The sequence below is a fragment of the Leuciscus leuciscus genome (genome assembly GCF_965113295.1).
Source record: "Leuciscus leuciscus genome assembly, chromosome: 3".
Lineage (NCBI taxonomy): Eukaryota > Metazoa > Chordata > Actinopteri > Cypriniformes > Leuciscidae > Leuciscus > Leuciscus leuciscus.
Window position 1 is genome coordinate 15,207,787 of NC_138727.1, and position 22,237 is coordinate 15,230,023.

Below are 22,237 nucleotides of genomic sequence, written 5' to 3' on the forward strand. Positions count from 1 at the left end.
GAGAAAAAGTTCCTGAAAATGCTACTAAACAAAGGGTGAGTGTCAATTTGCCAAACTGCTTGTCACACAGCAGGACAAATATAGAACTAAATATTAGTGGAACTGTTGGATGCTGAGGGAGGAGACCTTGTGACCCAGCCACGGACATCTCAGCAGGACTCCCATGTCCAACAGCCCTGCCACAAAACCAACACAGCAGGACGTGACATCCGTGTTAAGCCAAATAAACACACCTTAGCTTATCACAAACAGACACTCAAACGAAAAGTGCAATGAGTCAAATATCCACTGAGTCGGGTCACAAGATTTGCAGAAAATTTGAACTCTGAAATCTAAATTGATCCCTTGCTAACATTTTCGATTTAAAATAAACAAAAATAAATGTTTATCTGATTCTATGTTAGCTACCCCTATAAATTAACTAGGCGTGTGATGTGATGATACAAATAAACTGAAGAACATTCTTAAAAGTAATTAAAAATAAATAATAGTAATATTAATAAAGTAAAAAAACAAAGAAAAAGATAGGCAGTTAGTTATTTTACTTATATATATTGTACCTTGCTATAAAGAGTAAACAAATTTACAGTTTTTGCATTTGTTTTCCAAATAAGCCCTTCGAGGTAATTCACATGTGTCTCTCTTTTATGCCCATAAGGGGGCACATGACTCTTCAATTGACTTGCTAGAAAACCTAAAAAAAAGAAATTCAAAACCTTTTAGTAAACTGGCCCATTTTTCTGCTTGATAAGATTGATAAATTTGTATCTATCTATCTATCTATTGAAATTTATTGAAATTTTATATTAAAATGTTTAAAAGACAGTTTACATAGGAGTAGGATAGAACTGAAAAAAATAAATTGTCATGGTTAATGTTTCATAATATGATCTGATTGTTAAAAGTCTGCTAGTGTCTCAATTCCCTTGTGTTTAGTGTTCTATGACTTTTATTTTGATATTCTTTTGTCTGGCTGTGTCTGGATTTAATTTCCTGAGGTTTAGTTTTTGCATAGCCACTTGAAGGCAAGCCTGCAAGGTTTGCCAAAAAGAAAAAGCGAAATGCCTTCTATCGCAGCGGTACGCAGAGAAGGAGAACAGAGGCTTTTTTTTTAATGGATGTCAATGAAGGACAGGCTTCACTACACTGAATAAACTGCTTTTGTGGTAAAACGGCTTATAATTTAATGAATTGACAGCCCATCAGCTAATCTTCAACATGTTTGCTCGTAAACATTCATTTTGGATTTATCTATTTTCAGAGTTTACACAGAAGAAAATGCTGTTTTATAAGAGAAGTCACGGACAATTGTCTGACAGGTATGATTCAGTTTACGCCACTTCTAATTCATTTCTATTGTATGTTATATACATATGTGCAGTTATTGACTGTGGCACAACTCTGAATGAAATTCAATGACGTCAAGGCTGTAATGTGATTGGTTATCAAGGCACACATGATCCAAGTTGGTAGATCATCTCTGATGTTAGCTTTTGTTTCCATAGCTGACTTGTTTGGTTCCATGGCAACTCATTACCTACACCTGTTCCTTGTTAGCCTCTTGTTTGCATGTGTATATATGAGCAATAGCACACGAGTAGCAGTGCGATATCGCACAGCTACGAGTGTGATATTGCGTTTATGCAAAAGTTCGACGGCACACGCAAGTAAATAAATGAGAAACAACCACAGAGTTTTCTTTAAAACACCTCTTTTGTGCAGAACTATTTTCTTCCGCCACGGATTCAAATCTCAAGTTGACAGTTCAGTTGAGCCCAAGCCTCCGTTACTAAGTCTAAAACGTCAATTTAGAACTAGTAACGAGGGAACGTTGAGTTGCTTCATTGAAGCTTTTTGTATTATGTAGAGTACAGTATTATGAGATTGACTAAACAAGTGTATTACCTGCATCTGATATAGCATTCATTCTTCAGGTCGATGTCCATAATATTATATCCAAAAAATCATTTATAATGTCCGCTGAGGAAAGCGTTATGTTCGTCTTTGTCCTTCCCATTACAGTGCTGCTAAAAATAACTTCCTTGTTCTGACTCAATCATAAATACAGTCTTTGCCGCCATCAAGAGGCATAATAATAACTTTCACTGAAGTCCATATCACAATCATTTCTCAATAGCAAATACAACATATTATTTATATCGAATTTTTTTTTAAATTAACAACAATAGCCATTATAAATGACAATTGGAGATAAACAGAAGCAAACAATTTAGTCAAACGTACAAACAGCACTCTAGTACAGGATTCAAGTGAAATATAGCCAAAATATAGTAATGAAGCTTAATTTTCCCCTTAACCAAAATCGATTTGCTCTGGAACAAGTAATAGATTAATAAGACCAAAGATCGCCCGTTTGATGTACCCCAAATTAATTATATCTCATATTTAACCACTATCTACATAAGAGCCAGCGGTAAATTCCAGAAGGATTGGCCGAAATGACGCTGTTCTCTGTGGGTACATGAGCGACGAACGGCCGCTGACGGCCTGGAGCTCGAACCTGCAAAAGCTTCTGAACAGATCGTAAAATAGGCACTTAGATTATATATAAGTCACATATTTGAGGTCTAAATAACTACATTCTTGCCTAAAAAGCTTTTAAAACTACATTTTGAGACACAACTACAGTAATATTTATTAAAAATATGGTGAATTTGCTCGACCGCCATGACAGTCGCCACAAGCGGAGTGAAACAAACAGTGAAGTGGTTAGAGTGATGTTACTGCGCTAATATCGCACAGCTAGAAAAGGCTCTCAGCCAATCAGATTCGAGAACCAGAAAGAACCGTTGTATAAATATATTGATACCCCTGACGGTGTCTCGGTTCTTGTTTGTCAGTCGTTGTCTTTACACATCTACGTAAAGCTGTCGCGTTTCTTGTTCCACCATTAGAGTATGAACTTTGTTTTCCTGTTTGGATTTATGTTTCTTATGTTGCTTTGTGTGCTTGTGGAAGACTGCTTGCAAATAGATCCTTGCCTCTCCTCTTCCATGCTAACGGTGACAGAACGACAGTCCAGAAATAAATATGGATCTAGCAGCAGTATGCTGCCTCCTCCTCCTCACCCAGGATGATCGTTCCCTCGAGGACCATACCAGTGATTTTTTGGACCTTGCTTATCAGACCCACTACCCTGACAGTGCTTTGATTTCCTTTTTTATGCTGGACTCAATGAACAGTTATGGTTTTCTGTTTATGGTCCTCAAGGGAGATCTGTGGATTTTGTTGAGCTTGTGTTCTCGACAAGTGTTTCCTCCTTCACTGTGGGTGAGATGGAGGGGGATGTAGCCACTCGCACACCACAGACCTAGAAAATGAGCCCACTCCCAAGACCACAGAGTGGTCTCATATGGACTCCCAAAGAAAATTCACCACAAGCTCCGGTGGTTCCGGAGCGTGCACCATCGCTATATGGACTTCCTTGGCAATTGCGGACCCACCGATGATGTCGGTATGTGCTGCGCTGTCCGGTGCTCTCAGCGCTCCCAGTTTAATGAAACGTTGTCAGGGTGCAATTAGTGTATTCTACAAAAAAAGCAAAACAGTAGTTGAGAAAACGTTTTATTAAACGTTTTATATAAGGGCGTGTCCGAATCCACTTTTGCTAGTTTAACGGGAAACATGGTCAGCACGCCCGACGCATGGTCTAAAAGGTTTGTCCCTATTCTTTTAATGAGTAATGGGTGTGTTTTGGGGTAACGTGCAATAAACCAATCAGAGTCTCATCTCCCATTCCCTTTAAAAGCCAGTTGCGCTCAAGCCATGGCGGATTGCTATTTACATGGCGGAATTTGCTAGCGTAAAGACTGAACGCTTCTCCAGAGCAGACCATCTACAGGACAAGCCGGATTCAACCATATCTTTATGTACACAATGATAATCTGTTACATTGTAATCCTTTTATTTTTAATATTTGGCATGTTTGTGTGCTGCAACGCATCCCTGTGTGTGCAGAGTGTATGCACACTGTGCACCCGCCTATAGGCACATATTACCAATGCGCTTTTTTTAAATAACACAACAATACTGCGCCATTGACTTTGTACAAGGTTTTTGTTGGTCAATGGTGGAGTCTAATGTGGAGTCTAATTTTTCAGTTGCCTCAAAATAGCAAAGCGCAAACAATACGGTTGAACACACCTCGTTTTCAGACCAGCACGCCCATGGGTGAACAGATGGGAGCAAATGCATTTACTAAACAACGTGGCGCAGGACGTGAAAATGATAACTGCGTCAGGCGGAAATAGCAAAAAACACTTGCGTCGCGCCTGGCACCGCATTGCTCCGAATGTATGATAGGGCCCTGAGTTTCGTTTGCCTTTTGTAAATTGCTCTCCTCCCCCATCCACTCAGCTCTGCAAGTTCAAGTATGATAATGTAATGATGGCTCTTGAATTTAAACTTTTTACATGCTAGATACTATTTAGATTAACATACATGTATTTTAGATTGCCACCCAAGTTCAGATCTGATTCAGAGTCATTGGCAGACCCCCTCTGCCTAAGACGACTGATCTTCAGAGGATAGACAGCATGTTGTTTTAACAGACGAGGGGTCGGTTGAACTCCTTGTGGACCCACTGTTCTCCACAAGCGGAGATAGAGGGATTTGAAATAAAAAGAAGAGGGAACTTGAAGGAGGAAGGAGTCCCATCACTCGCAGAGACGAGACGCCCACAGAGATAACTGGTGAATGAATGGGCTGCTTATTTCGCTTTTATATCATCTCGTCTGAGGATGGATGGACTGAGTGAGGGAGTGAAAGAGAGGAATAAGTAGATGCACATTTATCACGTTTGGACTGTATTGTTCTGTTTAATCTGGGCCACCATCTGAGAGCAGGAGACGTGTGTGTGGAGAGAGGAATGTGTGAAAGAGACTACAAGAGCCACATGAGTGAGCTGCTGGGGCTCAGACTGAAAATGTGTGTGTGTGTTTGTGCAATTATTATTAAACATCTTTAAAGGGAAAATTTACCCCAAAATAAAAATTATGTCATTATTTACTCACTCTCATGTCATTCCAAACCTGATAGCGTTTGTTTCTACAATACAAAAGAAGATATTTTGAAAAATGTTGTTTTGAACCCCACTGACTTTCATTTCTTTTGTGTTCTGCTTTGGATATGAATGATACATCAAATCAGAAGGCTTGTTGAAAAGAGGTGTACTATTTCTTGTGACTTGACCTCCAATAAATACACTGCAGTTAAAAAGCTGGGTAAGATTTTTTTAATGTTTTTGATAGAAGTCTTGTGTATTTAGATACAAATATAGTAAAAACAGGAATGTTGTGAAATATAATTAATTACAATTGGTCTACAAATCATTCTAATATGCTGATTTGGTGCTCAAACTTTTTGTCTAATTATTAATGTTCAAAACATGGTTGTGCTGCCTTATAATTTTGTGGATACCGTGATACATATATATATAAAAAGTTAATTTTGATGAATATAAAGTTTAAAATAACTATTTATTTGAAATATAAATCTTTAATAACATTTTTAATGTCTGTTTAACTGTCCCCTTTCTGTCATATCATAGATAGATAGATAGATAGATAGATAGATAGATAGATAGATAGATAGATAGATAGATAGATAGATAGATAGATAGATAGATAGATAGATAGATAGATAGATTGATGATTGATTTGCGGTTTATGGTCAGTTTGTCTGTCGATATCGACTTCTATAATTTTATGTTTTCAATGCCTCTTTCATAAAAGGATTCACATTGTATAGCCACAATGTGTGTGTTAGTGTGTGTGTTTGTGTCCAGTTTCCCCTACAGCTGCAGCTTCAGCGGATTACCCATCATCCACACGGCAACATTACACAAGTCGTTCTTTGAACAAAAGTCATGGCTGCTATTAATGAGATGGTAATCCCGGGCACCGCTACCTCCCAGATCTGCTTCCACTGACAGGGGAAGAATGTCCAAACGGCCTGCTCACAACACCCAGCACAACACTGAGGCCATTGTCACCAGCGCTGGTCTGAGCCCTGGACCCAGCTCAAGGAGTTATCCCCTTCCATCCCGATCCTGTCCCCACACCCCCGTCTCAACCCCTTCACACCCCATGAATAAAAATTAAAGCCCTAAATGGGTGGAGGGAGGAAAGGAAAAAGAGTGAGGGACCGAAGAGAGAGAAAGAGGAAAAACAAAATGTTTTGCTGGAGATTAGGGTGGGATATCTGGGATTTTGACGTCTGAGGTTCCCACACGAAGATCTGACATCTACACATCCTATGACTGCTTGGTTTCTTGGTCTCACCATAGGGACCACACAAACTGTGAGGGGCCCAACAACCCTTAGGCCACTTTACCACCATAGAGAGAGGTAGAATAATCAAGCTAAATTGAGGCTGATGAAACGCTCTTAACACTACAAGTATTACCAGATATTTACAGTAAAAAAAAAAATATATATATAAATACTTTAATCGTTAATGCTAGAGCCATCAAAAAGTAAATAACTTATGAAAGATCAGATTTTCATACTTTTCGAGCAGTGTAAACGACCATTACTGAAGCAAAGCCTTCAAATCTACAGGGGGAATAGAGTAACATGAAATTCATCTTCATGGATAGGACTATACATCGTTATTATATTATATTATATTATATTATATTATATTATATTATATTATATTATATTATTAGATGCTATTAAAGGGGTCATGAACTGAGAGATCAAATTTTCCTTGAGCTTTTGACATATAAGAGATAATTATAGGTATATAGTTTCAGAACTGAAAACTTCCATGTTAGTCCAAAATCAGCTTTTATTGTAACCAAGCCCAGCGAACGACTCGTTGTGGAATGTGTCTATCTATGTCATAGATAGGTGAAAGACCCCCTCTGCAGAAGAAAATCAACGCCTACTTCCTCATCGCAACTTTGGCCCCGCCCACTAGCGTGTTAGTGAGATGACGAAAAGTGAAGTGCGATACAGGATCACTGGACTAAAAATAACATTACCTTCCAAAGGATCTTAATGCTAGGAATTGTTAAACAATGTGAATGTCTCAGTTGAGCATTATTTATTTGTATTCGATACATTTCACTGTGGATTCTTTGGTAAATCAGTCGTAATTTCAGCGCAATTTCATTTGCAAAGTCTCACAGCAGACACGCCCCTTCAAACAGAGCGTTCAAATCAGAGGGATAAATCAGGGTAGGAAAAATGCCTTTTATTTCTAAATTATGACAATTTCTTTGATGTAAAAATAATACTAACATTATAAGTGCACCCCAGGAAACATTATAAAACAATAAAACAATGCAGTTCATGACCCCTTTAGGAGATACTAAGAGTGCATTTCCATTTCCTTTGTTTGTTGTAGCAACACTTGTTGAATTTGTTTCTTGTCCAAGCTTTAACAAAGACGCAGCTAAACATATTCCATAAATTCTGATCATTTCAAACACCACTTCATCACTTTGCTCCTGCCCTTCCCAATATCTGGCTGATAGAAGCTTTATCTTGAGGTGGCTGATTTTGTATAGCAAAATCTGATAGAAATAATATGGATACAGTTTATTTGTTACTATCTACTCACATACCTTTATCTTGTATTGTTGCTATTAAATGTCCAATATAAGGTTCAATAATGTGATTAAACTCAGAAGAAAGCTAGAGCGGGATGTGAGCGATGTTAATCTGGTGATGTCTGAATGTTGACAGCTAAAGCTCTGTTTGACTAACATGTCAAAGTTTCACCCAAACAGAGGAAATGCCACACAGGAACTACTGACACTGGGATCAGGCTGCTTTAGCATGAATGATTTCGCATTTCTCATGGGACAGAGGGAAAGCGAAAGGGAAAGACCGACAGTTTGTAGCTGTCATTGGCGGGGCATGGTCGGCCTTTCTCACTGTTCTCTGCGAGTATAGAAGTTCTAAAGTTTTCTTTCTCTCTATTCAGGAGGTCCCTTGGACCATGGGCTTTTTCCCCACTGTTAGTATTACAAAATCCCCATTCAGTATAACCCTTGTCACCTGTCAACTAAGCCAGGCTGGTTTTCTAGGTCTTTATCCCCTACACACACTGAGAGAAAATAAAATGAGCAGCTAAGCTTAAACCCTGCCCCCATTTGATGCGTACACACACCCTACACACACACGCACGCACACACTAAAACTTCATGTCTCAGAGCTGCTACTCTAGCAGATTAAAATTCATTACCCTGTTCTATTTAAGAAACGTTTACATAGCGTTGGTTATTGTTGGTCATTCATTAGGTGGTTAGGGGAGTTCACATGGGTCCCCCAGGGTGGTCAGAACCTAATCCTCATATCCAACCATTTTAAAGCATCTTCACATAAACACAAAATATGTGGGCTCATTGCAAGAAACACGTATCATATATAGGTTATTCTCATATTCCTCTGTTTTTTTGTTCCCCAACAATGCATGTGTTGCATTTATTTCATCACTGGTTCACCACTGTGCTTTCAGCGGCATAAATATTTTGGTAACACTTTATTTCGATAGTCTACTTTAGACATTCTACAAATAACTTTGCAACTAACTACATGTCAACTACCAGTCATTAGAGTTTTAGTAAACGGTCTGCTTCATATCTGCTAACACTTTATTTTGATGGTCCTTCAACAGACATTCTACTGACTATAGGTAACTTTGCAACTATGTCATACTTATTCTACTAACCCAAACCTAACAGTAATACTGAGTTAGTTGACATGTAGTTGCAAATTAATGAGAGTTAGTTGACATGTAGTTGCAAAGTTACTTGTTAGTGGAATATCTGGTTGACAATCGAAATAAAGCTTAACCAATGTTTGAGTTCAAGCATTCTGAGTTTGAATCAAAGTTTAGATTATCTTACAATATCTTTCAAGTTCAATTGATTTGACAATTGTTTGTTAGCTATTAAACACGCAAAAAATGTTATGCCATCACAACTTTAATGGCATATCATTTAAAATTACTTTAAAATGAACTGAAATGCATATCTGACTCACATGCTAAATTCTAGGATGATTGTTTTTGCAAATAAGCTTTTACCAGTTAGCCAATGTTACACATACACTTGTAAATATAAATTTATGTTGTTTTATAGACCTGCATATTTTTTAGGCTAGCGTAGGCATCCGTACAAGCACAATGACAAAAATACAAAAGCAAAGGAGAGAGCCACCCTGAAGCATGACGTCACTAGAGACCTAATCTCTTCCCTCTTTCTGAATACAAATCATGCAAACTGTTGTAGCCACACACAAAAAAACAACACAAATAACTACTACACAATTTCAAATACTTTTCATTTAAATTATGGCTTGTATATTGTCTTATATTTAAAATTTCATTACATTTTTAAACTTTCTCTTAAACGCAGAGAAATACAGAGCATATTTGCAAAGCGATTTGCAAAGAAAAGGTTGTGTTACTTGTTGCTGAGATCAAAAATGACAATAAGCTGTGGACATGACTTCTAATTTCACTGTAATCAAATAATTTCATCATATTTTTCTTAGATTTTCAGCATTTGGCTAAAGTCTTTAAAATACAATCAGTTGAAACAGTTTTACCTATTTAAAATTAAAATAAAACCTTCTAGTTGGAGACTATTTTCACATATGGTAATAAATTGAAATATTCTAAATGAATAAACGAACAAACTACAATTGCATTGTCCATGCAATTTAAAATTCCATATTTTGTCATCATTTTTTTAATTCATTACTTTTTACTTTTTTTAAGCTCTGTGGAGTGAAATGTTTCTAAATCTCTGAAGGATCCTTGAAACCAATGCTGATCAAAATCCCAAAACAATATAAAACAAAAAGTTTTTTTTTTTTTTTATCTTAAAAGCTTACTAATTCCCTCTTATTACATTTGTAATAGGTATGCAGTCCTGCAACATTAAATAGTACAAAAAAAAGAAATCCAAAACTAGTGTGCAGTTAACATTGATATAGCAAATGTTAAGCTGACTGGTTTAAAGGCTCTGTACCTGGTGTCAAAGGCTGCCATGAAGATCGGGTACTGCACATTTCCGTGGCGGTCAAGAGGGAGCCTGTCCAACAGCTGCTCAAACTGAGGGTCGGAAATCTCCAGGCCAAACCTGTGGAGAAGGTCAGGGGAAGGTCAGCACCAGATCACTGATGTCACCACAGGCAGAGAGTCCACTCATCAGGGCCGGCCAGTCCAGCAGGTCTTAAGCATACGCCACTCATTGACCCTCTCGCACACTGCAGAGTCAAGAGGTCATAAGGTCAACTGCCCTCTTCACCCGGGTATCGCACAGAGCTGGACACACACTGGCCAGTCAATCAAGGGATTAGACTTCACATACACGTATGCACACCCTCAAATATTCACTCGCACAAACTACAACCTTCACTCGCTCCAGAAAACACAGATAAAGACAAATGAACTTATCAAAGATTATGAATAAAAATGTGAGATTGTCCTTCAGATCTGACGGACATGGTCCACACTCATTACAATACTACATACTCAAATAAAGAGGATTATGGTGAGGTAAATGTGTTTTAAAGGACAGAGAGAAAAGACAGGGGTGTTTCAAAATATCAATGATATGAGTAAATTAGGTTCTCACTTAGTTCAGACGCTAATAAGGCAGGGTCTTTTTTGAGGGGGCAGCAGTCTCAGTAATGGCTTACTTAGTCCCGTAGGCAAGAAAAAATACTTTTTAACAACTATTCATCATATACACATGCCAGTCTAGTACAGTGGTTTTTACAACCAGGGGGCCGGAGCCCACTAGGGGGCCTCACCACACTTCAAAGGGGCCACAAGATGGCTTAAATTAAAGACAAACTTTAAAACAGCAAATAAATAAATAAATAAATAAATGTAAGCTGACATTGCATTTCTTAATTTAATTTAACTGTCATTTTTATTTATGGACCAGGACTCTTACAGTATTGGAAAACCTTGTAATATGATGGAATTTTAATGTAATTTCTACCTGGAAAAGTCATGAAAAATCTAATAAACATTTTATAATGAGTATACATTTTTTAATTTTTCTATATATGTCATTCTCTAAAATATTTTATTAGATAGACATAGCTGAGAAATTGCAATTTGTGAGTAAAATAAATAAATAACTGTAATCACAAACAACTATAAAAACAAACAAATGCTAAAGAACATTGTTACTGAAAGTTATGGAATTTTATACTTTATAATTATTTTATTTTATTATTTTAATATAATATTGTCACTACTAGTTTCTGTCAATAATATTTTTTTGAAAATGAGCAGCTTTGTCATAACAACAGAAGTACCAGAAATATATTAGGAGGCCTTGGAGTCAAAAAGGTTGAGAACGAGTGTCTAGTGTTCTAATCCAATGATAAATTTAGCATTTTGTGTCACCAAATGAGAGAGCTGATGATGACGACAATATTTTTAAAATAAATATGCTGAAAGTGCGACTCGATCAGTCCATGTCACAACATTTTAGACAAACATTTTCTGCCAATTATAATCATAATCATGCAGCTTAATTATCATTTAGATTTATTTTAGAAGCTGCATTCAAACAATAAAGAGAAAATGATTTTATGAAAAAATGTACCTGCTCTCCATTGCAGCTCGAAATTCTTCTTTACTTATAGTCCCCTTATTAAGCTTGTCAATGTTCCTATACAAATACATACACACAAAGAAACACACATAGATTTTTAAAAATAAAAAATGACATTCTCTTTTAAACAAGTATAATAGAGCATTTGCTAAACGCATTCGCTGTACGTAAGTAAGAGAAAGGTCTTTTCAAACTCAAGAGAGATGCTTCTAGTTAGAGGATTTGGAGTTGAGGGAGTTCTAAAGGAAACTCATTTGAGCAGAAGTGTTTCTATGATGAGGTTCTTGGTAACAATGGAAAGGTATAATTAAAGAGACCAAAAAAACGTGTCAACCTTTGACCCAAAAGGTAGTAAAACATCTTGTGTTAAAAGAGAGAGAAAAGATACCTGTTCTCAATTTAGAGGGTGTTAATGGGGTCTTGTTCACAAGGAGAAAAGAGGAGAAAGAGTAAAAGGAAGAAAGAGAGAGAGAGAGAGAGAGAGGGATTGTACTCACTGAAAGGTCTGGAGGAGGGAGAGGTATTCTGACTGAAACAGGCGAGTTAATTTGGCCTCTATGGCACTTAAGGAGGAAGCACATCTGAGGTTCTCATCAGAATGAAACCTACAGAAAAAAAAAAACATTTCAAAACATGTTTTTCTTTAGAATATATATATATATATATATATATATAAACATTTAAGGTTCAAATATCCACTACAAATGACACTGGAAGCATTTGATAAAATAATAATAAAATACTTGCAAATATATATATATATATATATATATATATATATATATATATATATATATATATATATATATATAAGTGAAGTTATTTAGAGAAAAGCTGTATCATATTTTGTTTACAGACTACATTAGATCTAATATTTTGTTATCTATTGCAATTCATGGATTGTAAAATGTGGCTTAAGTGTTTAAATACTTTTTGGGGCCACTGTATATTGTCACCATGGTGAAAGGTTCTATACATTGTAACTGTTTGCCTGGCCCATTTTATTCATCCGCCAATCCTTTAAGCTGTGGACCACCCTAATCAAACCAAACACAGTCAGTCTAGGCCTAATGTTCAGCTGCTGTTTACTGAACCCTGTGTGCTGGGTGACCCAGGGCAGGGAGGAACTATGGGCCGTAAGCTTGTTAGAAATGGAAAGAGTTTGACTACAAGGCTTAAAGATCACTTTCTCTGGATGCTTCTGTGTAATTTGGGCTCTGTGTAAGCAGAGACAAGACTCAAGAGTTCCTGTTTCCACACTGCTCTGTTACTGGTGACAGAACGGAATTATCTACACTTATCAGAATCAATACTGTATGTGGTCATGTTCAGATAAAATCCCACCACATGCACAATTAAAAATGTTGGTGTCGGTAAGATTTTTTGAAAGGTCCAATAAAGTAATTTGACCAAAAATATTGTAAAAACAGTCATGAAAAAAAAAAAAAAAAAAAAAAAAAAAAAAAAAATGTTTTCCTGTAATGGGAAAGATAATTTTTTAAACCTCATTAATCCAGTCTTCAGTGTCACATGCTCCTTTAGAAATTATTTTAATATGCTGATTTGGAGCTCAAGTAAAATGTATTATTATTATCAATGTTGAAAACAGTTGAACTTCTTAATATTTATCTGCTTATTAAGCTGCGTAATATTTTTGTGGAAACCGTGATAAAAAAACAATTCAGGATTATTTGATACAAATGAAGTTCAAGAGAACAGCATTTATTAGAAATATAAATATATTATAACATTTGATTAATTTAATGCATCCTTGCTGAGTAAAAAAAAAATTATATATATATATATATATATATATAAAACTTACTGACATCAAACTTTTAAACAGTACAGTGTAAAAAGATTTCCTGTTTTGTTTGTTCAGCATTGACTTCGTTTGCACGAAAAATTCTGATAAATATTCAGAAATTAGATGGATTTAAACATATTCAGTTGTCTGTGTCATGTAAATACAGTGTCATATATAGATATGTCATACATATCCCAATGAATTCTGGCTACTAGCATATGTCTGTATTAATCCACTTGAATATGGAATATTTATTTATATCTATGCATCTGTATGAGCAATGTAAACTGAATGAGGCTTAAAGGATTTTAAGTCTTCACTTAAAATAATTTTAGCCTCATTCAATTTACATTGGATGTTTCTTTTTATGCTTTTAAAATCTTAGTAAGCAAAAATGTGTTGCCTCTTCGCCACAAAAAAAGAGGGAATTGCTGATGTTGTAAGAAATCAAAGCTCCATATGAATAGATCAAAGCTCCATATGAATCAATATTATTAGGATATTGCTATGTTGTAAATCTGACCGGTGTTTTGGGTTGGAGATGATCTTGTGAGTGATGCCATCAGAACTTCTGTCCTGGAAGGAGCGCAGGAAGTTCAAGTACTGCACGCAGCCCTTTTTAAGCTTCAGACCACACCGGGACAGAAACAGGCCCAGGTGCTTTGTCTTCAGATGCAGGCCAAACTTCCCTAACACCTGCAGAAAGTCTGCACCCCTCACCTGCAAACAGAACACAGACAACATTTACATCAATCAATATGATAAACCAGCCTGTTTATGAAGCCCAATGCTGTTTGTTACCCTCCCGCTGTTCTCAGGATCCAGTTGATCAAACTCTGTTTTCATCTTCTGAGCTCCTTCTCTGAATCTGTCCTTCAGCCATGTCTCAATGGCGATAGATGTGTGACGCTCCTCTTCTGCCTTAGAGAGTGCCCTAGCAGGAGCTGCAGTGAAGAGGAAGGCATGACAGGAACTTATGAACATTTTAATGATGTAATGACATAACTTCATCTTCTGATTAGTTCAAATTAGACCAAGCAAAAGCTAAATCATTAGTACCATAATGAAAAAGGATCACAGCACCCTCTATAGGTCGACTGTTGCTCAAGTACACATCTAAAGCAAACTGAAACGGCTAGTTTATCCAAAGTCTGTCCCTCTGCTTCTGAGAAAATCAATACTATTGATCTATAATCATTTTATTTAATAAGTTTAGTACAATAGTAATTTAACTTCGGTTTACTTTCACTTATGACTGTGATTGGACTACTTTTTTGATACATTTGATTACTGATTATTTAGTAAATTAACAGATAAGGACCCTTTATAAAGTAGAAAAAATCAGCTCATGAAACATTACTTGAAACTGTACGAATTATATATTATTAGCTAACAGGCAGCTTCACCTTTTGTGTCCTCAGCTTTAGCGTTAATGGAAGTGTGGTAGTTTTTCTCATTGTTTGGTTCAATCCTTCTGCTCAATCCTAATTTCTTCAGAAAAATTGCCTGTTTGGCTGCTCCAAATCCATCCACATCTAGCCTGTTTAAAAAAAAAAAAAAAAGATGGATGATTTTTTTTATTGAATTATAGTTTTTTTAAATAGAAAATTCTATTAAAAAAAAAACCCTCTGTAGTTATGTAATGGTATATATGAATGCATAAATAAATAAATAAATGCACAAATTAATAATTTCAAACCTTTTCCATAATTTTTCAAAATCTGGATCTTTCAGGTGAAGTTTGAGCTTGTTGAGAATATTTCTGAACTCTGTGGCAGAAATCCAGTTTTCAGTAAGATTGTCTGACTTGCACAAAACCTCTACACACTCCAGAAACCTACAGTGGGAGAAATGGGTTCACAATCAAGGCAAATAGCAACTTACAAGCTAATTTTTCATGTTTATGCACTATTGTTCGACAGTTTGGGATTGGTAAGATTTTGTAAATCTGATGTTTTTGAAAGAAGTCTTTTATGCTCACCATGTCTGCATTTATTTGACCAAAATTACAGTAAAATCACTACTGGTTTCACATTATACTATATTAATATTGCAAAATATTGAATATATTTTAAAATGTAATTTATTTCTTTGATAGCAAAGCTTAATTTTCAGAAATCATTCTAATATACTTATTTGTGCTCAGGAAACCATGATCTTTTTTTTTTGTTGCAGGATTCTATGTAGAATAGAAAGTTCAAAAGAACTGCATTTATTTGAAATATAAATCTTTTGTAAATACATTTAATGTCACTGATCAATTGTATGCATCCTTGCTAAATACAAGTATTATTTTCTTTAAAAAAATAAAAAAACACCTACAATTATTGAGCAAATTTTTTTTAATGGTGTATGCTGTTACACCATTCAGAAAACATTAAAATTATTGACACATTGAAAATCTCTTATTTATTTACTTTCTTTTTTTCAAAAAGAGATTGTTTAAAAATTCAGTTTCTTTTTGTCCCTCTCACACTCACAACACTCACACACACACACACACACACACACACACACACACACACACACACACACACACACACACACACACACACACACACACACACACACACACACACTGTCAACCATACATATGAGGAGGAAGAGAGCAAGAGATTAAACGCTTCTCTTTATTATGTCCCTTCATCTCTTCCACTTATCCTTTCTTTCTATTTTCAACCTTTTCGGACCCATAAATCTGCCCTTTGGGCACTTTTTATGTGTGCCACATTTCTCTTCTTTTCCTGTTTCTCTTTCATCTTTATCCCTCTCTTGTCTTTTTATTCAGTCTTTTTTCTTTCCCTCATCCTATCTTTACCATCTTTCACTTGTAGTCTCATAATCAATGTGTCTGTAAGAAAGAGAGGGAAAATGTGTGAGATTAGTCACAGAGATTTCTTCTTTTTTTTTGCTCACGGCTGGAGTGTGTCTTGGTCTGGCCAGGTCTTGCGCAATCAGTACGACACACACACACACACACACACACACACACACACACACACACACACACACACACACACACACACACACACACACACACACACACACACACACACACACACACACACACACACACACACACACACTCCAACCAAACTTTCGCACTCTTGCACACTCCCTCTACAACCTCTTTGTATTCCATTGCTGCTTTAAACAGTTAGATACAATAGTAGTACAGAGAGGGAGAAATGGAGGTGGCTGATCATCCTTTTGCCTTCTCTGAGCTGCTCTCACACTCCCTGCTGGTGAACCTTGAGCTTGAGCAGTTCACATTCTTTCTGAATCATCATGTCTTTCTAGAGAATTGTTTGAGTGATGACTTCTGTTTGTTTTTTACAGTTTAGAATCAATAATCATCATACAGTGACCCCAAAATGTATTTGTAGACTTAAGCTATGTCTGAATTCCATATACAAAATAATAAACCAAATGGCATCTATTAATGATGGTTCTCAACCAGGGGGCCAGGACTAGCTACCCATCTAAAAGGGGAACATTCTCAAAATGTTTGGCTAACATTCTGGCAAGGTTCTCTCAAAGTTAAAAAACAAACATTCTTTCAGTAATGTAAATACAATATTTATTTAAAGTGATCTGGTCTTTAATAATGTTCTCAAAACGTTAACGCAAAAACATTATTTATACATCGTTCTCGGAAGGTTTTTTTTAGACCGTCCTCAGTGCGGCCTGTAGCACGATGACGTATACTGCATTAAATCAAATATATAGTGGACTTTGTTTGGCGCAAACTCCGCCCCGCAGTCGATTCTAAAGATTTCATTACTCATGTCAATCACAGTGCTGATCGCCTACATGCTGCAACAGATACTAACCCCTAAACCTATACAACCTAACCTTCAACTGGTTTGGGAAAAAACACATCCACTGTTGGATTTTTAATGCAGTACGTCATTGCACTACAGGCTGCAGTGAGGACATCTTTTTTTTTTTTTTTTTTTTTCTCCTTGTTTCAGAATGTTCAAAGAACATTACAAATTTCCCCTTAACATTTGTGAAACAATCAAATGTAAGAAAACCTCCAGGGGCTAAAAAAAAAGGACATTTCGAAGAATAACAGCTTTACTTTATTGAGCCACAGTTGGCCTTGCAGAATAACAACAGATGTAGTTCATAACTGGACGTGTTTGACAACAATAAAGTAGCCTATATAGATATAAAAGCAATATCGCATTCTTGCTGTTGTTCTGAATAACAGCTGAAGTAAACACAGCACACAAAGCATTCAGACCAACATCACAAATCAAATGAGAAAGCGTATGACCATGCTTCTATACAACCGTTCAATAAACAATAAGTTAACTTAAGACACTATTTTAGATGTGTTCTTTCCTATTTCCATATATATATAAAATGTTTGTGAAATGTTTAGCTTGAAAAGTATGCTTATACTGTTTTTCTTTAATATTAATGCTACTTTTGTTGATTCAATTATCTGAACTGTTTATTGATATTGCCTTTTACTTTACTTTGATTTGATAATACAGAATTTTTATATTTTAATTCCCACTTTCTCCCAGATGACAACAAAGAATTTATTTTATATGGCAGTTAACTGGAAAATACTGCAGTGTGTCACGACCTCAGAGATCTCACCTGCTGCGTGCAGGTCCTCTCAGCAGGGCCAGTGTCTGGGGAATTGTAAGAGGACCTGCAGGGTTACTTTTATTGAAGCCTGGGTCTTTTAAGGCACCGTAAAACTCCTCAAAACTGATAAGCACTCGGTCAGAGAGGTGCAGACTAAACAGAAAGAGCAAGACAGTGTATTTTTTTATATGATAAATGTTAGACAATGTTTTATAGCATAACAACATAATGTTTGCTTTGAGAGTTGTAAGAGCATCATTAATTACCGGAATAGAAGGCCTTTCAGCTGTTTAGCTGTGACAGGCCGTCTCAGGAACTTTGTAAGGATTTCAAGTAAAACAGGTCTAGGAAAAGAACAAACCATTAGAAAATGAAAAAAAAATTTAGATTAACATGTGTTGCCTGTGTTTTTACCTGTTGACCAGAGGTTTGCCGTCAGGGTGGTTGTTCTTGAACAGGATTTTGAGTGTCAGAGCTCCAGTAGTTTGAATGCGTTCTTTTAACTCATCTTCCAGCTTTAAATGAAAGGATGAAATCGGTATATTGGTTAAGTGTAGTTTCTGTATTTATATATTTTTTTTATAAAAACCTTCCACTGCAACCCTAACACACTGCTGCACAAACCAAAATGGACATATTATTGATGCAAGACAAAGAACAAAGAGCTGAAGGCTTAAATACACAGAGGAAGGTAAACAACAGAACAGGGAACAGGTGTGACACTAATCAGGGACTATGACAACGGCAAAACAGTAACAAGGGAACTAAGGGTATGTCTACACGACAAAAATGTACTAAAAACAGAAAAGTTTTCCTTAGAGTTTTTCACATACAGACGACAATGTTATCAAAACTAAGTTCACATGGATCCATGAAAACGATTAAAAACACTGTATTATGCATGCCAGGCCAGTAGTTGGCAATGCCACTTTGTAAAGAAACACTATGCACCTACAGAGTGAACACATAATATGTATGTGCATGACGTCATTGTTTTCACAAATTCACGTTTCGGTTGTTTACACAGGGACAATAACAGTATCATTTTCCAAACTTGCACCTGTTTTCAAAAGTTTGCATTTTCAGGCCCCCAGAAATCCATTGTCGTGTAAATTAATGGCCAAAACGTATATAAAAAGTTTTCCATTTTTAGTTGAAAACAGTGTTGTGCATACGGCATCTAAGACAAAGACAAGACTAAACAGAACATGATCATGACAGAATGATTCTAACAAGCCAGTTCTTTTAGAGAATAAAATAAAATGTATACTCTAGAGAATAAAAGACTTGTGTTTGATGTTTTGTCAAAATATTTATACAAATTTTAAATATAGACCTATAAAACTTTAGTACTCTTTTTTCTCTCTCTCTCTCTGGAGATCATTAATATTTCTACAAAAACAGATCACAGAAACTCTTCTAAACTCAAAAAAGAAACTCTTCTAAACTGTGAAATATCTCAGAGATCATATTTCCATGTAATATTAACTGGCTTATAATAGGGTTATAAGCCTAATATGGATAGCATGCAGATTCATTTGAAAACTGCACTAACTGAATTTTTTTTATAAGTAGGCCTACTGATTGTATTAAATATAATGAGTGACAGCATTTCAAGCTTCTTTTGTGACAAGATGGGATAGAGGGGTTGAGTGTTCATCCACACACCCACTCTGACTCTTGTGACGGGTGTGTGTGTGTGTGTACCCCCACTGTGTGACTAAGGCAGCTCTCGTGACCAGGCGGAGTCGAGGGGGCCTGTGTGCTGGGTTCAGTCGGTCAGACAGACAGGACCCAAGGGATAAGACTGGCAGGGTTAATCACACACAACACCCCCTCCAGAAGACAGACACCTGCAGATTTGCAGGACTTTCTCTCTCACACGCCCATTTGCACATATACTCCCCCCCTTCTCCTTCTCTTTATCGTTCTTTGCTAATTTCTCTCCTGAGTAAACTCGGCTATACATTGGTGTTAACCACTGAGCTGCAGCTGAGATTTTATCAGTTCTTGTGTTTTATTCTACACGAGCAGTAGCTTTCTTTCTCAATGGGATAATGCCAGGCTTTGATGTCAAAAGAAGGAACACAGACCAGCAACACTGTCATTGAGAGGAAAGCACATGGGGATACTTGAGAATATGCCTGTATTAATCTCTGTAGAATCACATTGTGCATGAAACCTGCACAGTGGCTCCAAAACATGTAAATTAAAATGTTTATTTTAAATGTTTTTTTATTGCATTAAATAAAATATTAAACCAGGTTGCATCTGCAACCACTTTTTCTCAGCTCTAATTTCACTCATCTTATTTATTTATTTATTTTTGGCATAATTTTGAACTGGTCCACAGATGGAGTGGATGTATGAAGTCAGATAGCCCTAACTTCACACAGGTGTCCTAATATAGTAAGCACATGTGGAGTTCATCACATTAATAACAGACCTTTTCAAAAGTTTGGAATAATTAATTATTTACATTATTACATTAATATTTTTTAATGCTTTTGAAAGAAGTCATTATGCTCACCAATACTGCATTTACTTGATCAAACATACAGTAAAACAGTAATATTGTTGAATATACAATTTAAAAGAACCGTTTCCTATTTTAATATATTTTAATTTATTCCTGTGATGGCAAAGCTGAATTTTCAGCAGCCATTACTTTAGTCTTCAGTGTCACATGATCCTTCAGAATTCATTCTAATATGCTGAATTGGTGTTCAACTATTATTAGTGCTAAAAATATCAATAATGGTCCTTATTATTATCATCATCATTGTTATCATCATTTATTATTTTTGTTTTGGTAACATTTTGTGACATTCTTTGATGAGCAGACATTTCAAATTATTTCAAATTAATAATATTTCACAATATTACATCTTTAACTGCATTTTTGACCAAATAAATGCAGCCTTGGTGAGCATAAGAGACTTTAAGTTTTTTTTATTAAAAAATATATATAATTTGCCCGGTAGTGTATTTGAAGACTTCAGATGCAAAAGCCTCTAAGTCCATCTAAAGTTTTTGTTTAATATTAACACATTAACAGGCTCCTATGTATAGGTTTCTACCCAAGTACTGGCATTTCTGAATGGGCTGAGGCTGGGATTTAGTGAGTTTGAAGTGAATGTATTTGATGAACGTATACTATGTGTGGAGAGCATTCACTCAATATTATTATCTCAGTTTTGACAGAGGTGGCTTTTAGAGGCTTTTGCATCGGAGGTCTTCATTTGTCTTTATTTACAGTAGTAAACAGTATTAATAAACAGTAAATTTATTTTATATTGTATAATGTAAAAGCTAACCAACTATTTAAATTAAATTATAATTTTTCAGATATATCAAATTTAATAATATTCATGTATAGTGTTTAAATAAGCTACTTCATAAATACTGTACTACTGTATGTAATAGAAAGCCACTGTGTCTTTTAATCCAATAATCATAAACATATCACTGCACAGTACGTCCCACTTTATATAAGGTGTCTTTTAACTACTAGCCTATGTACTTACATCTGTCATCCATGGACCAGTGCTGGAGTATGTTATATGAGAAAGCATACTAATGGATCGGTTCTCTGATGCCGCCCTGTGACCTACACCAAACACACAAACCAGACAAACATGCTTACAAATTATTTAATACATCCATTAGGCTATTTGGGGACCAAGGCAAATAGCAAAAAAGTTTCCAAACTAGGTTGTCATGAAAATATCACAACAGAATTATGTAAATAAAAAATATTTTAATATCAAATATTTGTCAATAATAATATTTTCAGGACCCATACATGTTCCTGCAGGATACAGTTGCTCTAAATGCACAAGTCTCTGAAACTAAGAAGAGAGACTCAAGTTTCACTGACCACTACTAGACAATTCATTCCTCTGATGAGACAGCGCCCTCGTGTGGTCGAATACGGGACAGTCTGAATAATTATGAAATGTACTAATTGTTTTTTTGTTTTGTTTTTAATACCTAAGTCAAATTTTCAAGACTAAAAGTTCCGTTAAAGATTCTCTAACGTGCATTCTTCCACAACATAAAGTCAGCAGTGTTTTATTCGATGTTAACTAAAATGCATTTTGATCAAGCAACACTCACTTTCAACCGCAAGTAACTGATTAACTTCGTCATATCTGACTGAAAAAAAAAAGGCCTACTTTTTTAGTATCTTATTTAAAAAATGGGACGAT

General features: G+C 35.9%; 1 protein-coding gene across 1 annotated transcript in view; it reads right to left on the reverse strand.

Annotated features, from left to right (window-relative positions):
• The window catches only part of LOC309495311 (EF-hand calcium-binding domain-containing protein 6), a 31,810-nt gene that overhangs the window by 8,373 nt on the left and 1,200 nt on the right, over nucleotides 1-22,237 (reverse strand). The window contains exons 2-12 of the mRNA XM_082164985.1: nucleotides 21,554-21,636; nucleotides 18,441-18,541; nucleotides 18,293-18,370; nucleotides 18,036-18,179; nucleotides 15,121-15,258; nucleotides 14,828-14,961; nucleotides 14,223-14,365; nucleotides 13,945-14,141; nucleotides 12,112-12,219; nucleotides 11,606-11,671; nucleotides 10,010-10,120 (exon numbers count right to left, since the gene is read on the reverse strand). Coding sequence (XP_082021111.1) covers nucleotides 10,010-10,120; nucleotides 11,606-11,671; nucleotides 12,112-12,219; nucleotides 13,945-14,141; nucleotides 14,223-14,365; nucleotides 14,828-14,961; nucleotides 15,121-15,258; nucleotides 18,036-18,179; nucleotides 18,293-18,370; nucleotides 18,441-18,541; nucleotides 21,554-21,636 — 1,303 coding nt within the window. The remainder of the gene's footprint in view (nucleotides 1-10,009; nucleotides 10,121-11,605; nucleotides 11,672-12,111; nucleotides 12,220-13,944; nucleotides 14,142-14,222; nucleotides 14,366-14,827; nucleotides 14,962-15,120; nucleotides 15,259-18,035; nucleotides 18,180-18,292; nucleotides 18,371-18,440; nucleotides 18,542-21,553; nucleotides 21,637-22,237) is intronic.